Here is a 25,524-nt window from a genome sequence, read left to right on the forward strand (position 1 = left end):
GCAACCATAAGAGTATTTATGACGACTGGGTTATTCGTGTGTTAAAGGGCAGAGAGAGACAAGTCAGAGGTGACCAGAGTGCAGAGAGAAGTTGAGATGCATGATGCAGCTTCAAGAAGGCACCAGTCCACATCAGGACTGTGGAGCCAGTGTAAGATATTTCCATTTGAAGTCCAGTAATAGTACTGAAAGTTGGGAAAGACTAATCCACCTTGATTTTTAGACCTCTTTAGCAATTCAAGCCATATCCTAGGTTTCCTTCTATACCATATAAATGAGACAAAAGCCTTATCAAGAGATTTAAAAAACTGTTTAGGGATATAGAGTGGTATCCACTGAAAAAGGTAAAGACATTTGGGGAGTACAGTCATTTTAATACAATTAACCTTTCCTGCTAGGGATAGGTGAAGATTTATCCACTTCTTTAGGTCTAATGTAGTCTTCTCAAATAAATTACAGAAGTTTTTTGATAGAGATGTTGCATATCTCTTGTAATCTTGATATCCAAGTACTTAAAGTCATTTGTGAAAATTTGGAATGGTAAGGCACTATTTTGTATTTGGAGAGCCAGATCATTAACAGGAGGATAAAGTTCACTTTTACTTAAGTTTAATTTGTACCCAGACAATGCCCCATATTTCCTAAAGCATGAATTATGTGAGGGTAGTTTAGAATGGGGTCTGACAGATATAACAATAAATCATCTGCATACAAAGATAATCTATGTGCCTTACTGCCCCTTTGGATTCCACTAATTGATGGTAAGGTTTTAAGTGCCAAGACAGCCCTGACGCGTACCCTGTGACAACTGAATGTTTTGTGATCGCTTGGATGGATGGATGGATGGACGGATGGATGGATGGGTGACCCATGACAGTTTACCTGTCTATCACTGCACCAGACAGAAATCAGAAGCTCGTGTTCTTTATGTTCATCTCCAGTGGAATCCTCAGTACCAAGAAAGTCCAATTCCTATTCACATATGTGACTCTTCATGGAACTCCACAGGTGTTTGTCTCTGACCAGCTTTCTGTTTCCCACGCAGAGGTAATATTTAACACAAAAACAGGGACATGGAAAAACCTTTGGGAGGAGACTTTAGATAAAAAGCTGCAAGATAACGTAATTTAGGTCTTTATAAAGAGCAGCAGCAGAGCTGAGGAGGCACCACAGTTTAGGACGCAGCCATGAAGTTCTTCATTCTCCTAGCCCTTTGTGCTGCAGCATGTAGGCCTCCAAATACAGTTTGGTTGACTGGTTTGCCTGTTTTTTCGATGACATTTAAATTCTCGGGCTTTGATTTGCAGATGCTGCTCCTCTTGAGGATGACAAGATCGTTGGGGGTTACGAGTGCAGGAAGAACTCTGTGCCCTACCAGGTGTCTCTGAATGTGGGATACCACTTCTGTGGAGGCTCCCTGATCTCCAGTACCTGGGTGGTGTCTGCTGCTCACTGCTACCAGTCGTAAGAGCAAACACCCAATCAGAAATATTTGGCTTCTAAATAAGTGTGGTTGATTTGCAATAGATTCTCTAGTATCTTCTCTGCAAAGAGTGAGGTTGTGCGCTCATGGCTGCTGTGCGTCTCCCACAGTCGTATCCAGGTGCGTCTTGGTGAGCACAACATTGCTGTGAATGAGGGAACCGAGCAGTTCATCGACTCCGTCAAGATCATCCGCCACCCCAGCTACAGCAGCTGGAACCTGGACAATGACATCATGCTGATCAAGCTGAGCACGCCCGCCAGCCTGAACAGCTATGTGAGCACCGTGTCTCTGCCCTCCAGCTGTGCTGCTGCCGGCACCTCCTGCCTGATCTCCGGATGGGGAAACACCAGCGCCAGTGGAAGTCAGTCAAACGCTGACACATTTTCTGTAAACTCTTCAATGACACCAAAGCTCAAAGTCTTTGTACTTTCTGCTTTTTTAGGCAACTACCCCGACCGCCTGATGTGCCTTGATGCCCCCATCCTGAGTGACACCAACTGCAGGAACTCCTACCCCGGCGAGATCACCTCCAACATGTTCTGTGCCGGTTTCCTCGAGGGAGGAAAGGACTCCTGCCAGGTATGAGCCAAAGCGGCCCCGTGTTCCAGCGGGCTGTGGCAGGGCTCTCGAACTCACGACTCTTGTGCGTTTCAGGGTGACTCCGGTGGCCCCGTGGTGTGCAACAACCAGTTGCAGGGCATCGTGTCCTGGGGTTATGGCTGTGCCCAGAAGAACAGACCGGGAGTCTACACCAAGGTCTGCAATTACAACACCTGGATCCGCAACACCATGTCCTCCAACTAAAGTCACTCTGAAAGAAACCGACTAAAAATTAAAAGAATGAATAAAATGTTTTGACCTCTTGACCTTCATGAGGCAAAGGAGAAAAGACCATTTCTAGATTCTTTAGTAATTAAGTTTGCCCCATTTTGTTTTTTATTGTCCTCATTCAAAGGGATCATGACCTAAGACCAATTCTGTATTTTTTTAAATCATATTTGAAGTACTACTGTAACTCCCCGCTCAATAAACATTGCAGGTTAAAAATCACAGATCTGTTATTACTAACAGACTCAGAGAACACGATGATACAAAAGTCCATTTTAATTTTGAAAACAGTGTTGCATAAACTTACATAAAACAAAGCAAGGCATCACCAAGAAACAGCTCTCTGTTTTATGCTTCTACAAAACCTGAAAGCCAAAGCTGGAATGAAACCGAACATTCTTTTCAATGATAAAAAAGTGCAGACTATGTTCACTCCAAAACTAGGAAACATCTGTGACTTTGACCTGAACAAGGTAGAATTGGTCCCATCCTCAACAAATGCACCAAGGTAAATCTTGGAGCCAATATTTGTCTGAGTCTGAGAACATGATTGTTTTGTGTGTTTAAGCAACAAAGTAAAGAGACTTTCAGTAAAGCATCTGTCCTAACGCAATCTGTAATCTACTCCTACATGAACTGTTTCTACACCTGACCTCTGGCATGCTGTAAATAATGATGATAAAGGTCTGAAACCTCCTGAAAAACAGCTGTGCACATGGCACATCGTACGTCTGACGATGACGCCTTCGGTTTGCTGCTATTCTCAGCCAAAAGTCTTTTCACAGTTCTTAAAGACCCAAACGGTTTCTTGGGGGATTTTTTACTGATTGGGCCAGGACTGGTTTCTTTATTCTTGGGTGTCCTGCTAGGATCCTGAGACGAATTCTCCAAATCCAGACTGGGACTCTGGGCAAAGGAAACGACAGGAACCAGGGGCGATCTTTCAGGGTCTGGATGTTTGTGGCAGCGGCTCAGAGGAGGGCTGTTTATGTCCTCTAAATGGGGCGAGGAAAGGCCAGTTCTGTTGGAGGAGTTGGGAAGTTTACCATTGGACGGCAGGCTGTTGTCATCGATCAAGAAGTCGAAGTGGGAGCCTTTGTGCGCCTCCTGGTCAGAGGAGTGGCAGAGCTGGTGGCTGAACAGCAGGTCTAGAGTCTTGAAGCTGCATCGGCACTGCTCGCACTGATAAGGCAGGAAGGGCTTTCTGGGTCGCTCTTTTATCCAGCGAAACTCTGGGTGCTCGTTCATGTGCTTTTTGTAAGCCCCGACAAAGCGAAACCCTCGGCCACACTGCAGACAGGTGAAGCGGCCGCGCCGCTGGCGATGGATTCTCTGATGAACCCAAAAGTTTTTCCAGCTCTCAAGAGTCTTGCCACAGCAGGCACAGGTGTAGGTCTGACCGGGGCCGTGCGTCAGCATGTGTGCTCGGAGCCGGCCCATGTGCCGGAACTGCCGGCCGCAGTTTGGACACAGATACTTCCTGGGGTCTGATCTGTTGTCTAGTTTGTTAAGCTTTAACACCAGCTGAGAGAGCTGCTGAGGCGGCGTGACCGTCGCCTGGAACGGCGCATGAACACGGAGGGGGCGTTTCTTCCGCCTGACCCGTTTTGGTTCCACTTTGTAACTCAAAGCTGGTGCAGGAGCCGGACTAAAGCCTGATGGGTGTAGTCTAAGTGCAGGCACCGTGTAGTGAATCATCGACAGCGTCTCCTCCTCCTTCATCGGACTGCCCACCAAGTTCCTCATAGCGGCGCAGCGCCGCCGATGGGCGTTAAATTCAGACAATGCACCAAACAGCTTGTCACAATACAAGCAGCGAAACAGCTTGGCGCCAGTGTGCTGTCTCATGTGAAAGTTAAACTCCTGCAGGTGGTCAAAGACGTTCTTGCAGATGTGGCACGTGTAAGACAGCGAAGGCTTTAGGGATTTGCTCTCCTGAGAGCCGCCGCCAGCTCCTGCGGGGCGACACGTGTGGTTTTTGGCGTTGCTGTAATGAGCGAAGGACTTCTTGCAGCGCGTGCAGTTGTAACGTTTCACCGACAGGTGCGTGAGCTCGTGAACACGCAGGAAGTAGGACTGGCCAAAGGCTTTGCCGCATATGTCACACTTGTAGGGCTTCTCTCCCGTGTGCACGCGGACATGTCGCACCAGAGCTGACTGGAACGGGAAGGTTTTTCCGCAGTACCGGCAGACCTTCTTCTCCTTTTCCGGGGAGGCGCCCCCGCTGAGCTCCTGGGTTTTCTCTCTGCTTCTGCTGTTCATCTCCGGCTTGACCGTCTCCTGCTCCAAGTCGTGTATCCTCATATGTGAGTCGTACTCGGAGGAAGCGATTCGGATTTTGCAGAACTCACATTTTTGATAGATGGTGTTCTTTTTGTGGTTCTTCAGATGAAGATTGAGGTTGGAGTTCTTGCTGAAGGTTTTTCCGCACTCGTTGCATTTGAAGGGCTTCTCTCCCGTGTGAATGCGCTGGTGGATTAGGAATTGGGACAGAAATTGAATAAGGCGACCGCAGTAATTACATTTATGCAGCTTCTTGCCATCTTTCGAGTAGGTGACATCTCCGTTCGCATCGGTAAAGTCCTCTTGTTTCACCTCAGGGCAGTCTGTTGTTTGTGGAGCATTCTCACTCGTTTCCTGTTTCTCTTCTAGGTTCTCCAGCACAGGAACAGGTCGCCTTCTCCTTCTCTTAGCACCTTTCTTGCGCCTGTAAAAACATTGCTGCTTGTCTGAGACTTTAGGTTTAGCTTTAGCTAGAACTTGTTCCGGATTAGTGGCCTCAAGAGTGGAATGAACTTGCTCCGTTTTCGGCGTTTGTTCAATGGTAACATCTGTGCTCGGAGCCTCATCCTTCTGCGGATCTACAGGACAACCAGAAGCGTCTGGAGTTTCTAAATTCTCAGTATCATCTACACTGATTGATTCTTTTACTTTAGGGTATTTAATCTCGATTAAACATTTCAAACTCTCTGAAGGCTTTGCTTCAGGCTCCAGTGGTAACAACTTCTCTGTTAGTTGGGTGTTCTGCTCTCGCCCACAAGTATTTCCATCGGTTTTCGGCTCCGTTGGTTCATCCGCCCCCTCGCCGCAGTTTTTGCCGTCTTTCAGTGCTGACAAGGCATTCTGGGAATTATCCTGCTTGGACATGTTTTCTACGACTTCCAGGTTACTCACTGGCTTGCGCCGTCTTCTTGTAACACCAGGAAAAAGGTTTGCATTTGTGTTTTCTGTTGAAGCTACTTGGGGTGTTTTGTCAGAGGGTTCTGGAGTGAATGAAGGAGGTTGTCCTCTACTCCTCAGGCTGCGTGAAGGGCCACTGACAATAACAGGAGCAAGAGGAGGAGGAGGTGCAGAAATTGAGTTATCAAAAGCTGCTTCTGATTTCTTAGGTCTTCCTCTTTTTTGTTTTTTCCCTAACGAGAAGTCTGTCTTATCATTTCGGCCAGAGTCTGGAGGGTCTGTCTGAGGTGAACTACTGTGGTCCTCAACAGAATTCTGCATAGCGTCAGCACTGTGGTTGATCAAACTATCTGGTAAAGGAATTGTTGCGTCAAAAGCCCTTTTCTTGCGCTTAACCAGCAGCTTTCTTCTGCGCGACCTCCCACGCTTCCTGCTGACCTGCACGGGTCTGTCATCGCCGCCCGTCGCTGAATTCTCCTGGGGGTTTGAGTCCGTCATTGCCGGCCCATTCTCGTTCTGCTGATGATCAGCTCTGCCGAGAGTTTCAGAGTTAATGTGCTCATCAGAGTTTGGTTCATTAGGGGTTTCATTCAGATCTTTGGCTCCCATTTTATCTTCCTCATCCAGGTCTTCCTCACCGCAGTTTTTAGGAATCTGTTGATGGAAGAAAGTAAGATTAAGATTTAGAGGTAGGGGGTTTGGCTGGTTTAACCCACAGTAAAAAGTTCAATCTAATCCTACTAAGGAGTTTAAATATCAACAAACTATTGAATTGTGTGTTTTGCCACAAACCATGAAGCCAAACAAGTATTCAGTCATCCTCCAATTGTGCAACTTCTCCCACTTAAAAAGATGAGAGAGGCTTGTAATTTTCATGATGGGCATACCTCAACTAGACAAACAAGACAACTGATGATCTCCCTCCATCTGGGGCTCCCTGGAACATCTCACCCCGTGGGGTCAAAGTGATCACAAGAACGGTGAGCAAAAATCCCAGAAACACATGGAGGACCTAGTGAATGACCTGCAGAGAGCTGGGACCAAAGTAACAAAAGCTACCATCAGGAACACACTACACCACCAGGGACTGAAACCCTGCAGGGTCAGACGCGTCCCCCTGCTAAAGCCAGTACATGTGCAGGCCCGTCTACAGTCTGCTAGAGAGCATTTGGAGGATCAGATGAAACCACAATAGAACTTTTTGGTGAGAACTCTACTCATCGTGTTTGGAGGAGAAAGAATGCTGAGCTGTATCCAAAGAACACCAGACCAACTGTAAAGCATGGGGGTGGGAACATCATGCTTTGGGGCTGTTTTTCAGCAAAGAGACCAGGACGACTGATACGTGTAAAGGACAGAATGAATGGGGCCACGAATGGTCAAATTTTGAGTGAAACCTCCTTCCATCAGCATTGAAGATGAAACATGGCTGGGTCTTTCAGCATGACAATGACCCCAAACACACGTTGCCCGGGTAACGAAGGAGTGGCTTCATAAGAACCATTTTAAGGTCCTGAAGTGGCCTAGACAGTCTCCAGATCTAAACCCCGTAGAAAATCTTTGGAGGGAGGTGAAAGTCCTTGTTGCCCAGCAACAGCCCCACAACATCACAGCTCTAGAGGAGATCTGCATGGAGGAATGGGCCAAAATACCAGCAACAGTTTGTGAAAACCATGTGAAGACTCAGAGAAAATCTTTGGCTGCTGTCATTGTTAACAAAGGGTAAATAACAAAGTATTGAGTTTGACTTTGTTATTAACCAAATACTTATTTTCCACCATTATTTACAAATAAATTCTTTAAAAATCAGACAATGTGATTTTCTGGATTTTCTCTTTTCATTTGGTCTCTAATAGTTGAGGTTATCTATGATGCAAATGACAGACCTCTCTCACCTTTTAAGTGGCAGAACTTGCACACCTGGTGGCTGACTGAATACTTTTTTGTGCCCCAGTATAGAAGTTACAACAGCACTGCTATAATTTAGGAATAGTCGTGTCTTTTCTCTGTAATTTCTCGTGCTGGCTACCTGCTTGGGTTCCGAGGAGTCAGGCAAGGAACTGCGAGGGAGGAGTGCCGCAGAAGTTAAGTCAGAGTTTGTATTTTGCTCACTGCTTCCTCCGCTGGAGGACATTTTACTCCCCATGTCAAGAGTCAGTGGATTAAACAGCAACAGGGAAGCTGTAATGCACAAAAACAGCGACATGTAAAGGAAATTCAACCATGTCACCATGCCTTGCTTTAGGAACGATCAATTGCAGTGAGGAAAAAAAAGAGTTTTTAAAAATAAAATGTTAATGAATGCATATGCAGTTTGCCACAACTCCTTAAATTAGGCTGATTGTGTCCATGGATCTCATAGGAAAACCTGCAGCTTCATGAAAGAAGCATCTCTTCAGCGGAAACCCACGACTGCATGAGGACTGGACGTCCCCCACCGGAAAAATCTTCCTTCCAGCTCCAACCAAACGCCGTCAGGAAGCAATCATTCTGAGTGATTGTTTATTTCTCAATAGCCAGATCTAACGTCTTTACATGCACTTCAGAAATCAGGTAACTGGTTCAAGTCCCACTCTGGTCGTCCTCTATGGAAAAGCATGTCCAGTGGTCTTTCACTTATGATTAGGAGGTTTTAGCCTCAATCAAATCTGTGTTGTTTTCTGAAAAACGGCACTAATTCACTAGAAATTCACCTGAGTTGTGGACAGGACGCTTGGTGCAGAGCAACCCCGCCCCTCTTCCCCTCCCCGTTGCTGAGAGCTTGGAGCAGGGGCTCGTGGCCCACCCAGCGTTTTTCATACGTCACAAATGGGCTCAATTTGAGCCAAGAATAACTCAGAAATGCCGTTTTTAATCTTACTGTTTTCAATATATGTCCTCCAACATAAAGAAGACACAAAGAACACGTTAAGAACCCGGTTTCCATGGGAGAGTTTCATGTGTGTGCAGGCTGAGACCTGGACGTGAAACTGTGGTTCATGTGGTTAAAGTTAGCCTGAGGTTTGCAGAAAACCTCCCATTGCTTTGCAGTCCAGGAACAGCATGGATGGTCTTTGGTTCACCAGAAACACTTCTGACTCTTTGCGCATTTTCTGAGATTACAGACAGACAGAATATGGATTAAAACACCAGATTATCCAGTTTACAGGACCATAAGTAATCCGATTCTCTCAGATATCATGTAGGTATGCTTTGATATTGTTACTCATAGCTGTTCTCTATCTCACTTCAGGTGACGCTCACAAAACACGTGTCATAGGTGACCACACAGACTGGAAGGAGCTCGCGTGGGGCTCGTGGAGGCGTTTTTCCGCAGGTGTCTCGGTTTAAGGAGAGGCTAATGCGGTCAATAACAAAGAGAGCTTCCCGTTCGCTAGGCCAGACCGAGAGCAGCGCCTCACAGGCGCCACAAACCCAGCGGAACAACCGTCAAGTGAACCAGTGAACCGGGCCCGCCTCTTCCGAACTGAACCAGCGCGAGGATCGTTCCTGCGGCTGCTGGAGGATCACGCCAGCTGTCCTGCGTGGAGGGAGAGTGGTGCCTGCCTGCCTGCGCACGAACCGCGACTGTCCGAGCTAACACCGGCTAACTAAAGCAAACTTTCGCTGTTTGGCACCTTTTACGGGGAAACGGGGAGCCGGGAAGCGAGCTGCTGGAAACCTCCAGCCCTGGTCTTCTTTTCGGAGCAGTTTGCAGTTCTGAGACACGCGATATCCACGGACAAAGAGCCCGAATAATGACTATCGAGCAACGTGGGCTAACACGATGGAGGCTTCACGTGCTGTCGTAAATGTTTTCAACGTCAAGAACTCACGGTGGACTCTGATATACATATACTTTCACTTACTATGTAATGCATTAAGAAAGAAAGAAGAAAACGATGGCAATATGTAAATAGCATGTTTCTGTCCTAGCCTCACTTTTATTCAGATACCTTGAAGTCTAAATCACTGATATTTGTAGCTGTTTCCTTCAGAAGTCGCACAAAATGCAGTTAATAAGGTTTGTACACAGAACCATCGACTCCAAAATCCCACACATTAAACGATGACAGCTTATTAACTTACTACCAGATGTTCATCAGCATTTTTGATCTGCTTTAGCAACGAACAGGAGTTCCATGAACGCCTCATAATCGCATTTGGATGGAAGCCGAGGAGGTTCACCTCATCATGTCGACCCATCTCCTTAAATTATTGCAGCTTCAATTCTCCCTTTTGTGAATCATAAAAAAATGTTAATTTGGTATCAGAAATAGAAAATAAAAGTATTAGATTTTGATCAATATGAAAGTAAATATAAGGTTGGTTACAAAAAAGTCTCTTTGTCAAATTATGATCTGTCCAGATTTTATTTTTAGCTATTCAAGTTTTTTGTCATGTATAAAATGTGATCTAAATAGTGATGTTTTACCAAACCATACAGTCTTTAAAATATACTTTAATGTTTCAGAAATGTCATGAATCCAGTAAAGCTGGTAAGAACAAACAAAGTTGGAGCCTAATTGCCACAGATTTACATTTTCAATCGTACTAAAAACACAAAACCAGGACTATTATAATACATTATCTATGGTAAACGATGAACAGATGTATTTATACATATCAGAATAAAACTGATGAACATCTTCCTCTTCTTTAAAATCAATCATTTGAAACCTCTCAAAGTGTGACTGAATGTTTTGCTTCAACAACAAACATACATGTTTGCACACATACTTTATTAACTTAACTTATATAAAGGGGGGGGGGGGGGGGGGGGGTAAACACAGTCCAGGAAGCACAGTGTTCTTGCTCACTGAAGGTTTCTGATCATCAGAGGAAACATTTGGTCCATTAGGTGAAAAGAGACGCAGAAAGGGCTTCGTTAAGTCTTGATGGGGACAGACGACGTGACTTGGTAAATAACCTCAGCGGGGTTGGCGGATCCGGCTTCAACAATGTAACAGTCATCGTCGGCATCGCCGGCCAACTCCCCGATTCCCGGAACACCCTTCTCCAGACTCACAGCCCTGAGTTGGTTTGCCTGAAGTCCTAGCTTTCTCTCACCGTTCATGTGAGCAAAATTGGTCGTCGCGGGTGTTCCGCTGCAAGATTTGGGTGGAAGTTTGGCCTCTTTCATGTGCCGTGCCATAAACTCCTGGGCCTTGACACACTTGTGCCTCTGAAGCAGCTGAGGGGTTTGAAATAGAATACTGCAGACCCTGCACTGGAAGTCATTCAGGGCAGACGAGTCTTCAGCAGTGCTGAAAATATCAGAAGCAGAGTTTCTATTGGTTAGCTTGAGGCTTTGGCTCTTTGCCGGCAATAAAAAGCCAGTGGGTTTGGATGCAGTGGGCTGGTTGTTTGACTGCAGTACTTTCCTGTACGTCTGGATGTTCTGAGTTTTCAGGGCTGAGATGGAGGAGACGTTAGGTGCTAGGCCACCTTTAACAGCTAGAAAAGGACTTTTGTTCTCCAACTGCAGATTGATCAGAGGTTTTTGATGAACTGCATTCCAGAGTACTGCAGGTCCACTCGGCAGCTTGAAATCTAGCGGTTTTGCCGTGACGAGTCGGAATTTGGTCTGATTGTTTGTGGCTTTACAAGCATGGAAGCGTGGCACTAACTTCTTACTGGAGAGCAGCAACCCACATCCCACACACCCCGAGACTTTATCTGTAACGTGCAAGTTGTGGTGGGAGACGAGAGAAGCCTTTGATAGGAAGCTCTGCCCACATTTTCCACAGGTGTATGGCTTTTTCCTGTTCAAAACATCAGTTCTTTTTATCAACACAACTGGTTGATAAAGTGTCCATAGGTCCACAGTTGGTGCGCCGGCGCCCCCAAAGACGCTTTGTACATTTTTGGCAGAGGGCTTTGTGACTGATGACAGTTGTGACAGCGGAGGACACACCTTAGGCACTTGTGAAAACTGCCCGGGCCTTTGTGGCATTAGAGCTGAAGCACCGGGTGTTGGCAGAACCGTCTTCCTCTGCAACGACACCGGTGGAACTCTTCTCACATTAGATGTCTTCAGAATCTCGGCTTGCTGTAGTTTTTTAATCTTTTCCTGTTCTTCTAGCACCTTCTCAATTCTTCGCTTCTTTATGGTTTCATGGTCCAGCACCTGGTGACCCGGTTCGTGTGTTGAGCTGTGCTGCTTCATAGCGTTGTATTCCTTGAACTCTGTTCCACAGGAGCAGATAAAACTGGCGGAGGAACACACATGCTCCTCCAGAACCTTCCGACTCCCAAAAATCTGCTCACAGCTGAAGCAAAAGTGTCCGGCGTTCATCTGGTCTGTGCTGGGGCTGCTGCTCAGGATGTTCTGCAGGATCTGACTCCCTCTCTTCATCATCAGGCAGGGAAGATGTCAATGAGCGCTGGTAGTGTGGAGCCCTCTATAAAATTATCTCTGTTGACGAGACAAAACAATCATTGAAATGTAATTATTATTAAAGGATGACTATTTAGCTAACATTAATTGGCCGTCTCAAATACAGAATCCACATTACCAAAAAGTACACTTGTAGTTTATTTTGTATACTTGAATATAAGTATAAAAAGCCTATTATAGGCAATGTATGTTTAGTGACTGAAGACTGAATAGTTCTTCACACTAAATTGGAACATTTTATAATATTTATAGCTGTGTAACAATTCATTTGAACAATGATTAGATTCACATGTTCATTTTTGGTTGACGATATTAGTTTATTCTGAACGATCCAATTCGGTCCAAAACTTATCCAGTGTGACTCAGAGAGAAATATCCAGATTCTTGGATTTCTTCCAGATCATCAAGTGGAAATGAAATCTGTGTCCAAACCAACAAGTAAACTAGAATGAATGTCAAATCCATTCACATGGTAGTTCCCTAAAGTTCACCACTGTTGTTTTTCCACATCCAAAGAATCCAAAGGGAACATTCTTAGAACATTCTAGACACTGGATGGTCACATGACTTTATTCAAAGTCTGTCCACACATTGGACTGCAATGATCCGTGTTTGGTGTCATCTTTTGTTAAACGTTATAGTATAGTATAGTATAGTGTAGTACAGTATAGTATAGGTATCTGAGGAAACACGGGATTCCTGGTTTAACGGCACAGAGTGACACTCCTACGGTTCAGTCAGTTCCTCTGAATAAATTAATAAAACTATGTTGAGCAATAAAATGTTCTGTACATTTTAATAAATGTTTTCCAAAGCATCAGAAATGTTTCAGAAGGTTTTTTGATGAGGAAGGATCGGTGAGGGACATTCTCCAGCCTCGCGTATACGTTAAAACATCGTTTACCGTAAAGCTGACCCAGACTTCCCAAAATGTCTGCATTACCACTGCATCATTCATCAGCAGATGGGCACCTGATGACTGCCGTTGATAAAATCATAAACAGTTTCTCTGGATTTACAGAGAAAAGTGCTGCTCTCTCCCTCTGTGCAGTCAATGCAGGAAAGACATTGCTTCTGCATCTGAGACATTTGACAAACTGGCAGAAAGGTACTGTGAGGTCTTAAACACACTGGAGCTAAAACTCACACACACAATGACACCAGATGTTGTCAGTGGAAACACGGCAGTGCCATGGAAAAGTCGAAGAAATTTGTTCAATTTAAAAGTGTGTTCATGACGTAGCAGTTACAATTTTGTAAAAAAAAATAAAATAAAAAATGCTGCAGATTTGGGCATTAGCTCAAAATGTGACAAGATTTAAAGATATATGTAAGTTGAGTTTTCCTTAACATTACATCATTGATAAACAGCAACATAGTGAAATGGCACAGTTTTCCCATGAAATGTAAGGGATGATCTGAAAATGTAACATTACTGAGAATAATAAAGGGGTGAATATTGATATGTTTTTCCCGCCTTGTTGTTATTGTTGATCATTATTGTGAGAAATGAATCCTTTACCATATATGAGCATCATTAACCATTGTTCATAAATAACTAACGGCAAATCTATTATTTCAGGAGAGCCTATCAAACTGGTAGCCCTTCGTATGGCTCAGTACCATAAAGTAGCTCTCAGTTTCAAAAAGGTTGGTGAGCCCTGGTACAGAACAATGATGGTCAATGTGGTTGGACTGCAGAATTAAATGTATTAATCGGTCAGGTCGATTAAGTGTTACACCCCTAAGATAGTACACCAAAAGGTAAACCTCAAGTACACTGCCTCACTTTTAGTATTGACTATGTACTGACCTAATACACTTAATAGAACAGTTTTTGCTTAGGGATTTCTCCTCAAAATGTCCAAAAATGGCAAATATAGGACAAAGTTTGCCGTTGTTGTTTACAAAAGAGTAAAGAAATGCAACACATTTTACAACTGGTTTGCTTAATATTGTACAACTATATGCATGAGTAACAAAATAAAGTGGCGTCACACGTCTCTTTTCCCACAATGAATGCTGTAGCACCGTGTTTTTATCAATTAATATCATGCTGTTAAGGCGGGCTTGCCTCCCCATGCTTATGCTAACAGTAGCTTAACTAGCTAACCGCCGTTTCTGCCGCCTTACCTTCACGCAGGAATAAGAACGAACCGGTAGATAGACATTTCCTTAGAAAGCCACGGGGAGAAATTAACGTTTGCCAAAATGTCCAAACTGGACCGGCAAGTTTAGTGACAAATGAGAATGGAGTGCGAGCACTTAGCTTCTTACTACCCCACATAACAAGAGGAAGAGAAAAAAAAAAGTTTTATTCTACGGAAAAGAACTGCTCCACGGCGCGATATCCGGGTGTCTGTCTCCACACTGCCCCCTACAGGCATACACGCGAATCTGCAACATTTCTTTCAAAATGAGAAGAAAAATCATTTCTGGAAATTGGAACCGTGATGTCATAATAAAAAACATATACTTGAATTTTAAAATATCTAATAATAAAAATAAAATTTAATCCAGCAGTTTTTCTTAGATTTTTTTTACAGGAATTTATAAACCTAAAAACATGTTTGTTTTTCTAGAGTACAGCATAGCGGTACATTTTCTGGAGGAGTACAAGATTAACCAATTTTGGTTAGTTAGTAGTTTACAATGATGGAAATTTAGCCTTCAGCATTATCACAAAGTAAACTTTAAAGTTATCAGAAATAATTAAAATAAGGATTTATTCAAATTCTAACATTTTTCCAAATCACTTTTTCGTAGAATTTTGATGTCTGGTTTTATGAGTAGCCCTTTATTTTTAATTAAATCTTTCTATTATACCAAAAGAAGCAGTGAGTTTTATTTTACTCTTTGCATAAAACATGTCCATTACATCATCAATCCTAAATTTTTTTACATTAAAAAGTCATCATGGACATGAATCTTCTCCAAAGATCCTTACGTTATAACCAAACCAGTGGTTTGAACAAATGATAACATTTCCTGAAGCAGTTTTTTTTTTGCTCATTTTCCCTGCTCGTCCTTTCCATGTCAAACAGCTGATTTTCCCTTCATTCTTAGTGTAGGAATTGAATCTGACCATTTCCAGATCATCCATTGATCATTTCATCCATGTTCAGGGGCGAGACAAGTAAAACACAAATCCTTCACAAAAACGGTTAGAAAAGATTGAACTGAAAAGAAAAACAATTTGAAGTGTCAGAACCCGGATATTTAAAGTTTTGCCAAGAGTATTTTTCATTTGGGAATTTCTGTAATGCATCCCGATGTCCTCTACAAAGATACGGGACTTTTACTGACTAGAGCCCTTTTTTAGAACTTTTTACACTTTGTTAACCTTTAAAGTAAAGCAAAATAAAATTACTAATGACTGTCATCAAGCTGATTTATTACCACAGGGAACAACATCAAACTACATCAACATTTTTGTTGAAAACCTTTCATCACTAAACAATTTACAGGCTAACAAGGCAAAGAAATATAGAGTTGATTTCCTGGGGGAAAAAGTCAAATGTGTACACCGATTGACATTCTGGACATAGCTGACTAAAACGACACTTGCGCTCCGTTAAAACTGAACGTTTTCTATGACTAACTGACTAAGTATAAAAGCAGATCATATATACACATGTTGATGTGGAAAGTAGAGAGCAGAATTCAAATGACAGACATCTCTGTTAAAACGGCGTTAGGAGGGCAGCAGATCTGGAGTTTTGGGCCTCGTGTCTCCTGCCATGATGCGATGGATCCTCCGCCGGTGGTTCTTCAGGGACTTGAGGTTGGGGTACGTGCCCTGACACACGTCACAGCGGTACGACTCGGACTGCTTGTGGGTGAGCAGGTGCTTCTGCAGACTCTCCACAGTCCCAAACCAGCGGAGGCAAACGGGGCAGCGGACCGGCTTGATGGCGGGTTTGCAGGCTCCGCTCCGCTGGTGAAAGAGGAGGCTGATGGTGTTTGGGAAGTCAGAGTTGCAGTGTGAGCAGCGGAAGGTCTTGGGTGTGGGGGGATTTGTGGCCCGCACGCCTTTGCAGCGATTCCAGGATATGTGCCTTCGGAGGGAACAGCGAGTCGCAAAACTGTTTCCGCATCTGGAGCAAACGATGCGCTGCTTTTTCCCAGGATTTAGGAGCTGCTGTGGGTGTTTCAGTGGGTGACGCTCCGCTGGCTGGGGCTGAAATCGGAGCAGAAGAGGGTGGGTCCGTGGGGGCTGCACTCCCTTCAGGAGCTGGTGATGAGACTGCATGTGGATCTGCAGGTGAACTTCATAGTCAGCCCAAGAATTAACAGTCTCTCCGCAAGTTGGGCATGTGTACGTCTCCTGGGCGTGCTTCTGCAGATGCTCCACCAGAAGCTTTGGAGATGTGAAGCTGGCCCCACACTCACATGTCACCCTCCTTGGAAGAACAGACGGCAGGCCCATGATGCCCCAGTTTCCCGCCTCGTCCTCCTGGGGCGGACGGTCTGTTCCTGCGCCGCCTGGCAAACTGTGCGGCACCGCCCCGCTATCCACATCCTGCAAAGTTCGCTGCAACTGGCATCTTTTCCTGTGAACCATCATGTTATCCTTGCGGTTGAAGGTTTTTCCACAAACAAAACAGGGGAACAATTTGACGCTGCTGACGTGTGGCACAACAGAACTGTGACCGTCAGCCTGCGGGACGACCCTGAACGCACCGGGCCTGAACCCACACAGCCGCAGGTGCCGCTTCAGGGTGGTGGCTCGACTGTATGTCTTGTGACACCTGTTACACGGGTACCGCCTCACACCATCACTGACAAAATAGTGCAAGCCCTGGGACACCCCGTCTGCCTGTTCAGCTGAGCCGGACGCCATAGCATCCTCGTCATCGCTGGCTTTATCTGCAGAGGAAAAGGCCAGAATCCCCTCATCCCCTGGCACTGCCCACCTTCCTTCGTTACTCCCTTCGCTGACTAAAGCGTCTGTCCCCCAGCTCAACTCTGCTCCCTCCTGCAGTAAAGACAGGGACAGGCTGTCGTCCCTCATGGAGGATTTGTTCGAGAATGGGGAGAAGCACTTTGCCGGAGGAGTCCAGGCCGTCTGTGAAACGTCCGACTGCTTGACAGCTGGAGACGGGACCTCAACCTTGACGCGGTCCATGAGCTCGGTTCCGACACCAATGTTCCTGAAATCCGAATATCCGTTTTGATTTTCATGTGTGAACAGTTCGCTGTTTTCGTCCGGCCTCAGCGCGAGCCTTCCGTGGAAGGGATTACCCAGCCTGGACACGGCTGACGCGTCGGCATGACAACGGTGCGTTTTGAGGTTCCACCTGCGGGCATAGCTGTGTTTGCACAGCGGACAGTAGAAAACTTTCTTTGTGTTGTTTAGATTGTGGAGCGGCACCTTTCTAGGAGCAAAGGGGAACTTAGGTTTTACAGAGCCTGAGCCCTGGTTGCTTCTGTTTGCCATCTGAGGGCAGACGTGATTCTTAGGCAAAGGCAGGCGCCCGATAATCAGCTGTTTGCAGCGACGGCAGCATTTAATGCGCTCTTTTTTGTGCAAGAAGTGGTGCTCGGTCAATCGGTCGATGTTATGAAAGACTCTGCGGCAGCGCCCGCATTGGTATCTACCGTATGTGCCTTTGTTAAAGGAATCCATGAGCTTCTGCCGGGTCTCTAGGATCACAACGGGGGAAAAAGTCTTTGTTAGAGACACAATTCTCTTCCTACTCAGGCTTAGAACAGTGCTAATGGAGGGGCATTTGGTCTTTACTCCAGGCTTCGTCAGCAGTCGCTTCAGTTGGGCGATGGAGAGGTCATGCCCCTGGGACACATCTGCTTTCTCCAGGGGCATTATGTCAACTGGCACATCTTCTTCTTTGAGTGAAACATCTGTGTTGCTTTGACTATCTGTTGGTGACGGTGGAGGTGGGAAGCGGTTGGTGTAAGCTGAAGCCAGCAGTTTCATTAGTACATCGGTTTTAGGTAAATGGCCGCCCTTTTCACTGAAGTCTGATTGACCGGCCTTCTCCTGGAAGCCGTCCTCTGCAGCATCTGGCATTCGCTCAAAGGAGATGCTGACATTCTCCAGTCGTTCCTCTTTGACATCTTCAGGGGTTAAACACTGGCCTTGAGGAGGCGTCACCATGGCAACATCCTCCTCCAAGGCCACATCACCTTTATAGGTATTTAATGTGGGCCCTTCAGCATCGGGGGATATGGAAGTAGAGGGGCAGCTAAGGACCAAGCCTGTTTGGCTCACGGGGGCAAATGACTCATCGGGCGCGGGCAAAACCTCCTGGACACGTGCGTCTTCTGAAGGCTGCATCAGCTGCATTTGAGAGGCATGGGAGCGTTTGTGCTCCAGCATGAGATCAAAGTCCTGAAACTCCTCTCCACAGTCACAAATATAAAAAGAAGATGAAGGGCTCTCGGGCTGGACAGCAGGCGGAGCGAGGCGCTCGCTGGCCGAGTCCGTGCTTTGAAAGGGAGCTTGGTGCTGGTCGGCAGGCGGGGCGGACGCCTTGTGGAGGGTATTTGCGTGGGTTGCTTGATGCACTAACAGAGAGGCCAGCCCACTGAAGGTGGCTGAGCACGCCACACAGCGGTACACCTTAGGAGAGGAGGAGCTTCCCTGTAAGCCAAGCATCTCTGAGGTGAGGGCAGGCCTGCAGGAGAAGACGGGAGCTTCCTTCCTGCAAGAACAAACACAACGTCATTTCCACAGAAAAGGCAGAACCACTTTAAAGGTCTCTGCCTTCAATGATCGCTTTGTTTAGAAATGCATCTACTTTAAATCCAACCATTTTTATAACAATAACTGAACTTAAATTACTTTAAATGTTTAAAATCCAGCTGACCGACTCACTGTCCCCACCAACTGATTCAAACCTCACTTTTTGAGTCACAGTTTGATAAATGATCTGGGTATTAATACAACAGAAAACCAAAAATTCAGAAAAACCTGCTTTTGGATTTGCTAAGAATCAAGTAACAATGAAGAAAAATGTTTCAGTTGGCTTTTCTACGGTGGCCCTGAAGAATAAATCACATAAATCACTCCATGCAAAAATATTTGAAAGATCACAACGACAATTACTTGGGAAAACAAAAGTAATATCCAGAAATGTTAATAACACAATGTGAAACTGGCAAAGGTACAAACTATGGGACCTCACTGATAGGATGATGATATGCTTCATGTCAAATAACGAGTGGTCAGGTTAGGCTCCAGCAGCCCCGTGACCCTCAAAGGGCCAAAACGGTTCCTTAAAATTTTTATCAATTGATATCACTTCAAATTACATTCTTGTTTTTATTAAATTAGTCATTTTTGCAGCCCCCTTTCTACCCAGAAGTAAGAGACTCGATCTCGGAGGCACCTGCTGGTGTGGGCGTCGCCCATTTCATGACCTCAACCTAGGGCCGTCCTCGGCAGCATGTCTGCATTTCGCCCCCAAAGGCAAACAACATCCGAACTTTTGCAAAGATGGAAAGCATTTTTGCTTATCAGCATTAGCTCCGTGGAGAAAGTGGGTGTGTTTTATCTTGGGGGTGGGGCGGGGATAACAGACCCTTCCTGGAAGGGGCGGGTCCTAAGTCTCATAGGAATGAATGGGACCTGCTCGTTTTTGTGGACTGGGAGGGGCTGGTGCTCAGAATGCAGGTTTTTATTGGATTACTAAGAAACGCGTGAATAGATCAAAATGCCACTTCAGGGCTGTTTTTTTGTGAGGAATTGAACATTTATTCGATTTATTCATGCTTTTGTGTTGGATGACATCTCCAAAAACAACACTAATACTTTGTGATGATGGTAAAAACGCCTCATAGTGTCCTTCATTCTAGGCTTGTTGACACCAGAGTTTAATAATACAGATTTTTAAAACTGCAGCTTCATAACTAAAATGGTTTTGTTTTGCCAGGACTGTTTTTATTGAGTGTTTCTTGTTTACTTTTAAAGGCTAATGATCCATCAGCCCCAAATTTCCCCTCAAAACACATCTGGACAGTTTCCTACTCTCAACCCAAACAACACTTCAACGTGTAGACTGATGCTGAGGAACAGCTCCAGAGGAGCAGCTCCAGAGGAGCAGAACCAGAGGAGCAGAACCAGAGGAGCAGCTCCAGAGGAACAGCTCCAACGGAGCAGCTCCAGAGGAGCAGCTCCAGAGGAACAGCACCAGAGGAACAGCACCAGAGGAACAGCACCAGAGGAACAGCACCAGAGGAACAGCTCCAGAGGAGCAGAACCAGAGGAGCAGAACCAGAGGAGCAGAACCAGAGGAGCAGCTCCAGAGGAGCAGCTCCAACGGAGCAGCTCCAACGGAGCAGCTCCAGAGGAACAGCACCAGAGGAACAGCTCCAGAGGAACAGCACCAGAGGAACAGCACCAGAGGAACAGCTCCAGAGGAGCAGAACCAGAGGAGCAGAACCAGAGGAGCAGAACCAGAGGAACAGCTCCAGAGGAACAGCTCCAGAGGAACAGCACCAGAGGAACAGCTCCAGAGGAACAGCACCAGAGGAACAGCTCCAGAGGAACAGCTCCAGAGGAACAGCTCCAGAGGAACAGCTCCAGAGGAACAGCTCCAGAGGAACAGCTCCAGAGGAACAGCTCCAGAGGAACAGCTCAGGACTGAGGCTCCCAGTTCTCCTCTAATCAACCAAAACACCAGAGGAGCACAAACAAACGCACAGCTGTGCTAGCTGCTTGCTAGCTTTACGGTCAAATCCTTGGAAAGACTGGACCGTTCAAGGACCGATAACCCGAAACGGCTTCTAGCTCACGAAAACCCCACCGAGTCTTTCCCGTTTTACCAACCAAAGGAGGAATTCCGCCCCCGATAGCAGCCTAGCCACGTTAACCAGCAGTACGTTGGCTACATTAGCATCCAGTCCAAACCTGGACGGACTCCAGATCCTCATTGGAGGGGGTGCTAGTGAAAGCTAAGCGGGGGGAGGTGGCCGGCCACGTTCTTGAACAGGCCGGAGGGATGAATGTGGTCGGTAACCGAGCCTCCACGACCCATGAAGGAGCACGGGGACCGGCTGCACATTCCGACTCACCAGCCACAGGAGCGGGGCTGTGTCCAGCCGCAGAGGATCCACAAAGACGGGGAGGATGAGGCAGCTCGGCTGACATCTGGCCGTGCGGGGCGCAGGCTCTCCGGGGAAGCTGCTCTGTGCTGAACAGACGCGATGCTCTGCCAGGAGGAACAGCGCCGGACCGAGTTTCAGCTGCGGCTGCAGAAAGCGCGGGGTGCTTGAGGGAGCGCATGCGCACACCGAGCGAGGCTTCTGGCAGTCCTCCTCCATGAACGCGCGGCGGCGCGTGCCCGTGGCCGCTGGTGGTCTGACCTCCACTGATGATTCTTCTCGGCGTCGCTGCGCTTCCTCGCGGTGCCGCCTTCAGGGCCGTTAATCAGAATAATGAAAGATGCTCATATGCAGGGCTGACGGATAGTTCGCGAGACTCGCGTATTATTTGATTGATCTCCACACCTCTATTTAATCCATTGTGTGATATCCAAGGCACGTTAAGTGGGAGTGGGGTCATCCAGACCCCACTTAGCACAAGGGACATACATTTTTAGCATTTAGTTTGCGTTTGTCTGTTATTTATTTAGTGTTAAGATCTGACGTGAAGCTGCGCTTCAAAAAAGAATGAGTGTTTGATTATTTGTTTCCCCCCTTTCTATAAAAAATGTAAAAAAAAAAACTTTAAAGTTGGACTTTCAATCAAATCAGGAAGTAACAATGGATAATTAATTACTTCTAATTATGGCTAACTGATTCATTATTTTTGGGCTGTAAAAATCAAGACTTCATCCAGCAACACTGGCAGAGATTAAATGATAATTCAAAGGGATTTTTTAAAAAGTGTCAAAATAACACATTCATTCCATTTTTTTCTTGTACTGAAATATATTTTGTTGTGAAAATCAGACAATGTCGACTGTTTTCTTTCTATATTTAAGTTACCAAAATAAAAACACTGAATTTGCTTGGGTAAAAACAATTTATATCTGAGAAACAGTTGCAGTGCTTAACATTTTGATCTTTAAATAAACAGAATTTTACAATTTTATTACAATGAAAGACGTATTGAAATTCAGGTACTTTTTTCTAAGTCATCCTTAAAAAAAAGAAAGAAAATTGTGTTCTGGTACAATATTGGGATACGTCTCGTATCACCAGTACACACCCCTATTTGAAATGAGAAAATTAGACGATCAGAGTGTAGTTTGTGTGGGCATCCCACAGGCACTTACGTACCACGTGCACGTCCCATGCCAAAAACATTTGCGTGCGGTCAGGAAGTCAGTGGCAAAAACCCGCAGCAGCCGTTTAAAGCCCTTTACTACCTTCTTACAATCAGTGTCCGCTGCCGAACACGGATTGGTCTGTGTTGGTCTTAGTCTACATTTTTATGGCAACCACTTTCTCCAATCAGTTAGCATGTTAGAAGGCCACACCCCTTCCACTGAAGGCAGGCTCAGGAGACTGACGTGAGATGGAACATTTCTGGGCTAAACTGGGGACCAAAAGACACGTGGTAAATAATATCCCAATCTACCAAGATCTAAATATAAAAGGTTAAACAGCAACCATTGTTTTGTGTTTTAACATTTTGTTTTTTTGTCTTTTAAAACCCATTTAAAACCAAAGGGTTAATACATACTGTGGTTCTGTTACGGTGCTTTAAACTTTGAATCTGGATTGTAAAGTAGGCTAATAAATGGTGCGATTTTATCACAAGCATTGACTGTGTCAGAGAACTGGAGTGAGTGACTTTTCGCCCCGCAGTGTTCCAAACAGGAATTACCTGCTGATAGCAACCATTCTGTTTGTCAGAATGATCATTCATGTTCTACTACCTTTTTGGGGGTCCAAGCCAACGGAGGGCTGGGAACTGCAGATGCAAAGCATCATGGTTACCAGCACACCAGTGTGCTGGAACCCTATTGTTTCATTATGTTTTTTATTATTGTACATTATTCTTTTTCTTCCCACCCTAAAACTCGATGGGTGGCCTTAACCAGACCCCTGTAAGCTAAACTGTTTGGAATCTTTGGTCTGATCCTGGACACGACCTTGGACAGCAAAAACGACGTGTCATTCTTTAGGTGGTGCTATACCAGGACCAAGTACGTTTGGGCTCACATATCCTAAATCATGTGTCCCACTGGATTTGCTTTACATCCCCGTGATCTTTGGATCATTCTGCGTCCTTTGATACCGCGCCCATTTCCGCCAAGACTTTTTTTATGCTATGTCGCCTGGAATGCAAACCATTTAAAACGCTACTTGTCCTAGGGTTTTCACCCAATCAATGTCAAATTTGGTGTGTTGAAGGTACTAATGAAGCTCTATCCAAAATTGATTTTTGGTGTAAACATTTTGTTTCTGTACGAAGTTACGGCCATCAGAGGTTTACGCAAAACGCTAACCGTTACATTTTTGTTTATGTCTTGTAAATTACATTAGATTGAAAGATTAAATTCAAGGACCTGGTGGGAAACTTAAACTTGTACACCTGTGCCAAAGTTGGAAAAAGTCCAACACTAGGGGGGCGCTATAGACGGGAGGAGTTTATACCGCAGAAACTACTGGTTGGATTTGCACCAAACTACCAGTAACTCAATCAATACCAAACTTGCTACAGTGGTAGTCTACACTAAGATGTTTAAGTCTGCCAAGTTTGGTTGAGATCCATCAAAGTACAAGCATACAGGATTTTTTAAAATGTTGCCATTAAACACATATCACACTCAACAATTTTATTTTTACAAACTATAAATCTGAAGTTCACCAAAACCTTCACAGCCTTCAGAATACAATTATGGTTGTCTGTGAATCATTTCATTAATTTTAGGCACCATTTCTTTTTAATATTCAAAATGTTGACACTTGACCTGTGCCAATTTTGGTACAGGTGTGTAAGTTGAGTAACTTTAGGGTCATTCACACTAAAACATACTGTAACAACCCAGCTGGTACGTCAGTATAGCAGAGCTGCTAATTAAGTTTTTTTGATTTTGATTTGAAATGGTTTATTTCAAGCAATTAAGTACAAATAATACACAACAGCAATATAATCATCAGTTATACATTGCTTAAAAGGGAGTGGAAGGAAGCAAACTTATATAATCCCACCCCGTTATATTATAACCATTTTATTACATGATTTATCAATATCCGGTTCCCGGTTTTTATCAGACAGAATTAAAAATCATAAGATATCGATAAAGCACATGACAAAGATGAATTACTTAAGTATTACGTCAAAAATAACTATTTTAGAAATCAACATGGCAAATGCAGATCAGTCATCTGAAATATATGCAGATTATGTTACTTATAAAAGCCATTCATATGAATAAAACATAATACTATATCGGTAAAGTAGACACAACACTGTTTCAGGAATTTTCATAGCAAAGTTTCTTCAAGTATCAAAAGTTAAAAACATGTGCAAAATTATGCTACATTAGGAAAGATTTTTGAATCAATTTATCAATTTTTGGAGAAAGTGAAGTAATATCATTAAAAGTCAATCAAATTAACAATTTTCAATAAGTGATTAATCATTTGTTTTACTTTTTTTTTTTATAATAAAGTAATGCTGTAGGGGGAAAGTAAAAAGGGTCCATAACTGTCGATTGTCCAAGGTTGGCATTTCTTCTTTTACTGATAACAGCCGTACTTCTGGGTTTAAACAGAGTTAATAGTTCTCTCCGATGTTATGTCTGCAGACATTAGATTCAGGTCCATATCCTTCTTCAGCTGATATCAGCGACGGTGAAAGTTGAGGTCAAGTTGTCTGCAGGTTAGAACTCTGCTGTTATTCAGGTTACGTCAGACATACAGAGAAAGTGATGAATCGGGATATTTCTTGTCATATTTCTTGAAATTATTTGGCTCTTTGGTTTATTACTCCATGTTTTTTCAGACGACCGTGATTAAACACTTCTCAAAGTCTTTCATGGTGTTCACAACCAGAACCTTGGACCGGTCCTCTGGACCGAGCGGTTTGACGTAAATCCTGCAGCCTTTAACCCAAGTGTTCTCAATCTGCGTACGCTTCCTGAGAAGCCTGGCATGTTTGGCGATTTCAGCATTCCTTCTGGTCAGATGGTCGTTCAGATAAGCAGCAGATCCCTTCAGATTCTTCCTTTGATTCATCAAAGCTAGCTTGTGTTTGTGATTCACAAACCTGATGAGGATCGCTGGTTTATCCGTCTCCTTTCTCCTGGGGAGCAGGTGGCAGGTCTCTATGGTATTGAGATCCAGGGAAATCCCTTTAGATGTGAGAAATGAATGTATTTGCTGCTCCAAAGACTCTGCCCCGATCACCGTATTAGCACTGCTAGCTACGCTAGCGCTAGCATTAGCAGTGCTTGCTCCTGCTGTCAGTTTCGCTCGAGGCTTGATTGGTACTCCAGTGAGAATGACATTATTCATCCTTACTTGCTGTTCCACATCGTCCAGTCTTTTCTCCAGAATCTCGACCCGGTTTTCTCGCTGCTCGTTTTGAGCCCGAAATCTTCGGAACTCTTCCATCATCTCCCAAAGTGGCGTTAGCTTAGCCGACACTTGTTCCATAAAACTTTTCAGCGTTTCTTGAATAATGTCAAGAGTCTTTTTGAGGTCTTCGTATTCCTGGGGTTTCTTCGGGGGC

At 44.8% G+C, this 25,524-nt stretch overlaps 4 protein-coding genes and 1 long non-coding RNA gene across 7 annotated transcripts; 2 read left to right on the top strand and 3 right to left on the bottom strand.

Moving 5' to 3' along the window:
• The first annotated feature begins 1,078 nt into the window (after positions 1-1,078).
• Positions 1,079-2,650, top strand: prss1 (serine protease 1). The gene is made up of 5 exons (XM_011473326.4): positions 1,079-1,227; positions 1,308-1,464; positions 1,594-1,847; positions 1,929-2,065; positions 2,141-2,650. Exons 1-5 carry the CDS (start codon positions 1,188-1,190, stop codon positions 2,288-2,290), a joined length of 738 nt encoding a protein of 245 aa, XP_011471628.1. The 5' UTR covers positions 1,079-1,187; the 3' UTR covers positions 2,291-2,650.
• On the bottom strand, positions 2,573-9,660 carry LOC110014808 (uncharacterized). Of its 3 annotated transcripts, none has more exons than XM_020701855.3 (3): positions 9,563-9,660; positions 7,524-7,675; positions 2,573-6,148 (listed from the first exon to the last, which is right to left on the bottom strand). In XM_020701855.3, the coding sequence occupies exons 2-3, from the start codon at positions 7,638-7,640 to the stop codon at positions 2,957-2,959; spliced, it is 3,309 nt and encodes a 1,102-aa protein (XP_020557514.1). In that variant the 5' UTR covers positions 7,641-7,675; positions 9,563-9,660; the 3' UTR covers positions 2,573-2,956. The 3 variants fall into 3 exon arrangements, with proteins under 3 accessions (XP_020557514.1, XP_020557513.1, XP_078789002.1); XM_020701854.3 differs by lacking the exon at positions 9,563-9,660 and adding an exon at positions 9,112-9,299; XM_078932876.1 differs by lacking the exon at positions 9,563-9,660 and adding an exon at positions 8,188-8,733.
• LOC144984470 (uncharacterized) lies at positions 9,360-9,776 on the top strand. The gene is made up of 2 exons (XR_013648185.1): positions 9,360-9,497; positions 9,599-9,776. It is a non-coding gene; the product is annotated as an uncharacterized LOC144984470 (long non-coding RNA).
• A 143-nt stretch (positions 9,777-9,919) lies between these two features.
• Positions 9,920-14,254, bottom strand: LOC144984469 (uncharacterized). Its single transcript, XM_078932878.1, has 2 exons — positions 14,007-14,254; positions 9,920-11,891 (listed from the first exon to the last, which is right to left on the bottom strand). Exon 2 carries the CDS (start codon positions 11,832-11,834, stop codon positions 10,362-10,364), a length of 1,473 nt encoding a protein of 490 aa, XP_078789004.1. The 5' UTR covers positions 11,835-11,891; positions 14,007-14,254; the 3' UTR covers positions 9,920-10,361.
• Positions 14,255-15,250: 996 nt separating this feature from the next.
• Positions 15,251-22,346, bottom strand: im:7147486 (uncharacterized). The gene is made up of 2 exons (XM_023964102.2): positions 20,910-22,346; positions 15,251-18,538 (listed from the first exon to the last, which is right to left on the bottom strand). The coding sequence occupies exon 2, from the start codon at positions 18,490-18,492 to the stop codon at positions 15,568-15,570; it is 2,925 nt and encodes a 974-aa protein (XP_023819870.2). The 5' UTR covers positions 18,493-18,538; positions 20,910-22,346; the 3' UTR covers positions 15,251-15,567.
• Between the last annotated feature and the right edge of the window lie 3,178 nt (positions 22,347-25,524).

The sequence above is a fragment of the Oryzias latipes genome, chromosome 16, assembly GCF_053564925.1.
Source record: "Oryzias latipes strain Hd-rR chromosome 16, Olatipes_Hd-rR_3.1".
NCBI classification, from domain to species: Eukaryota; Metazoa; Chordata; class Actinopteri; order Beloniformes; family Adrianichthyidae; genus Oryzias; species Oryzias latipes.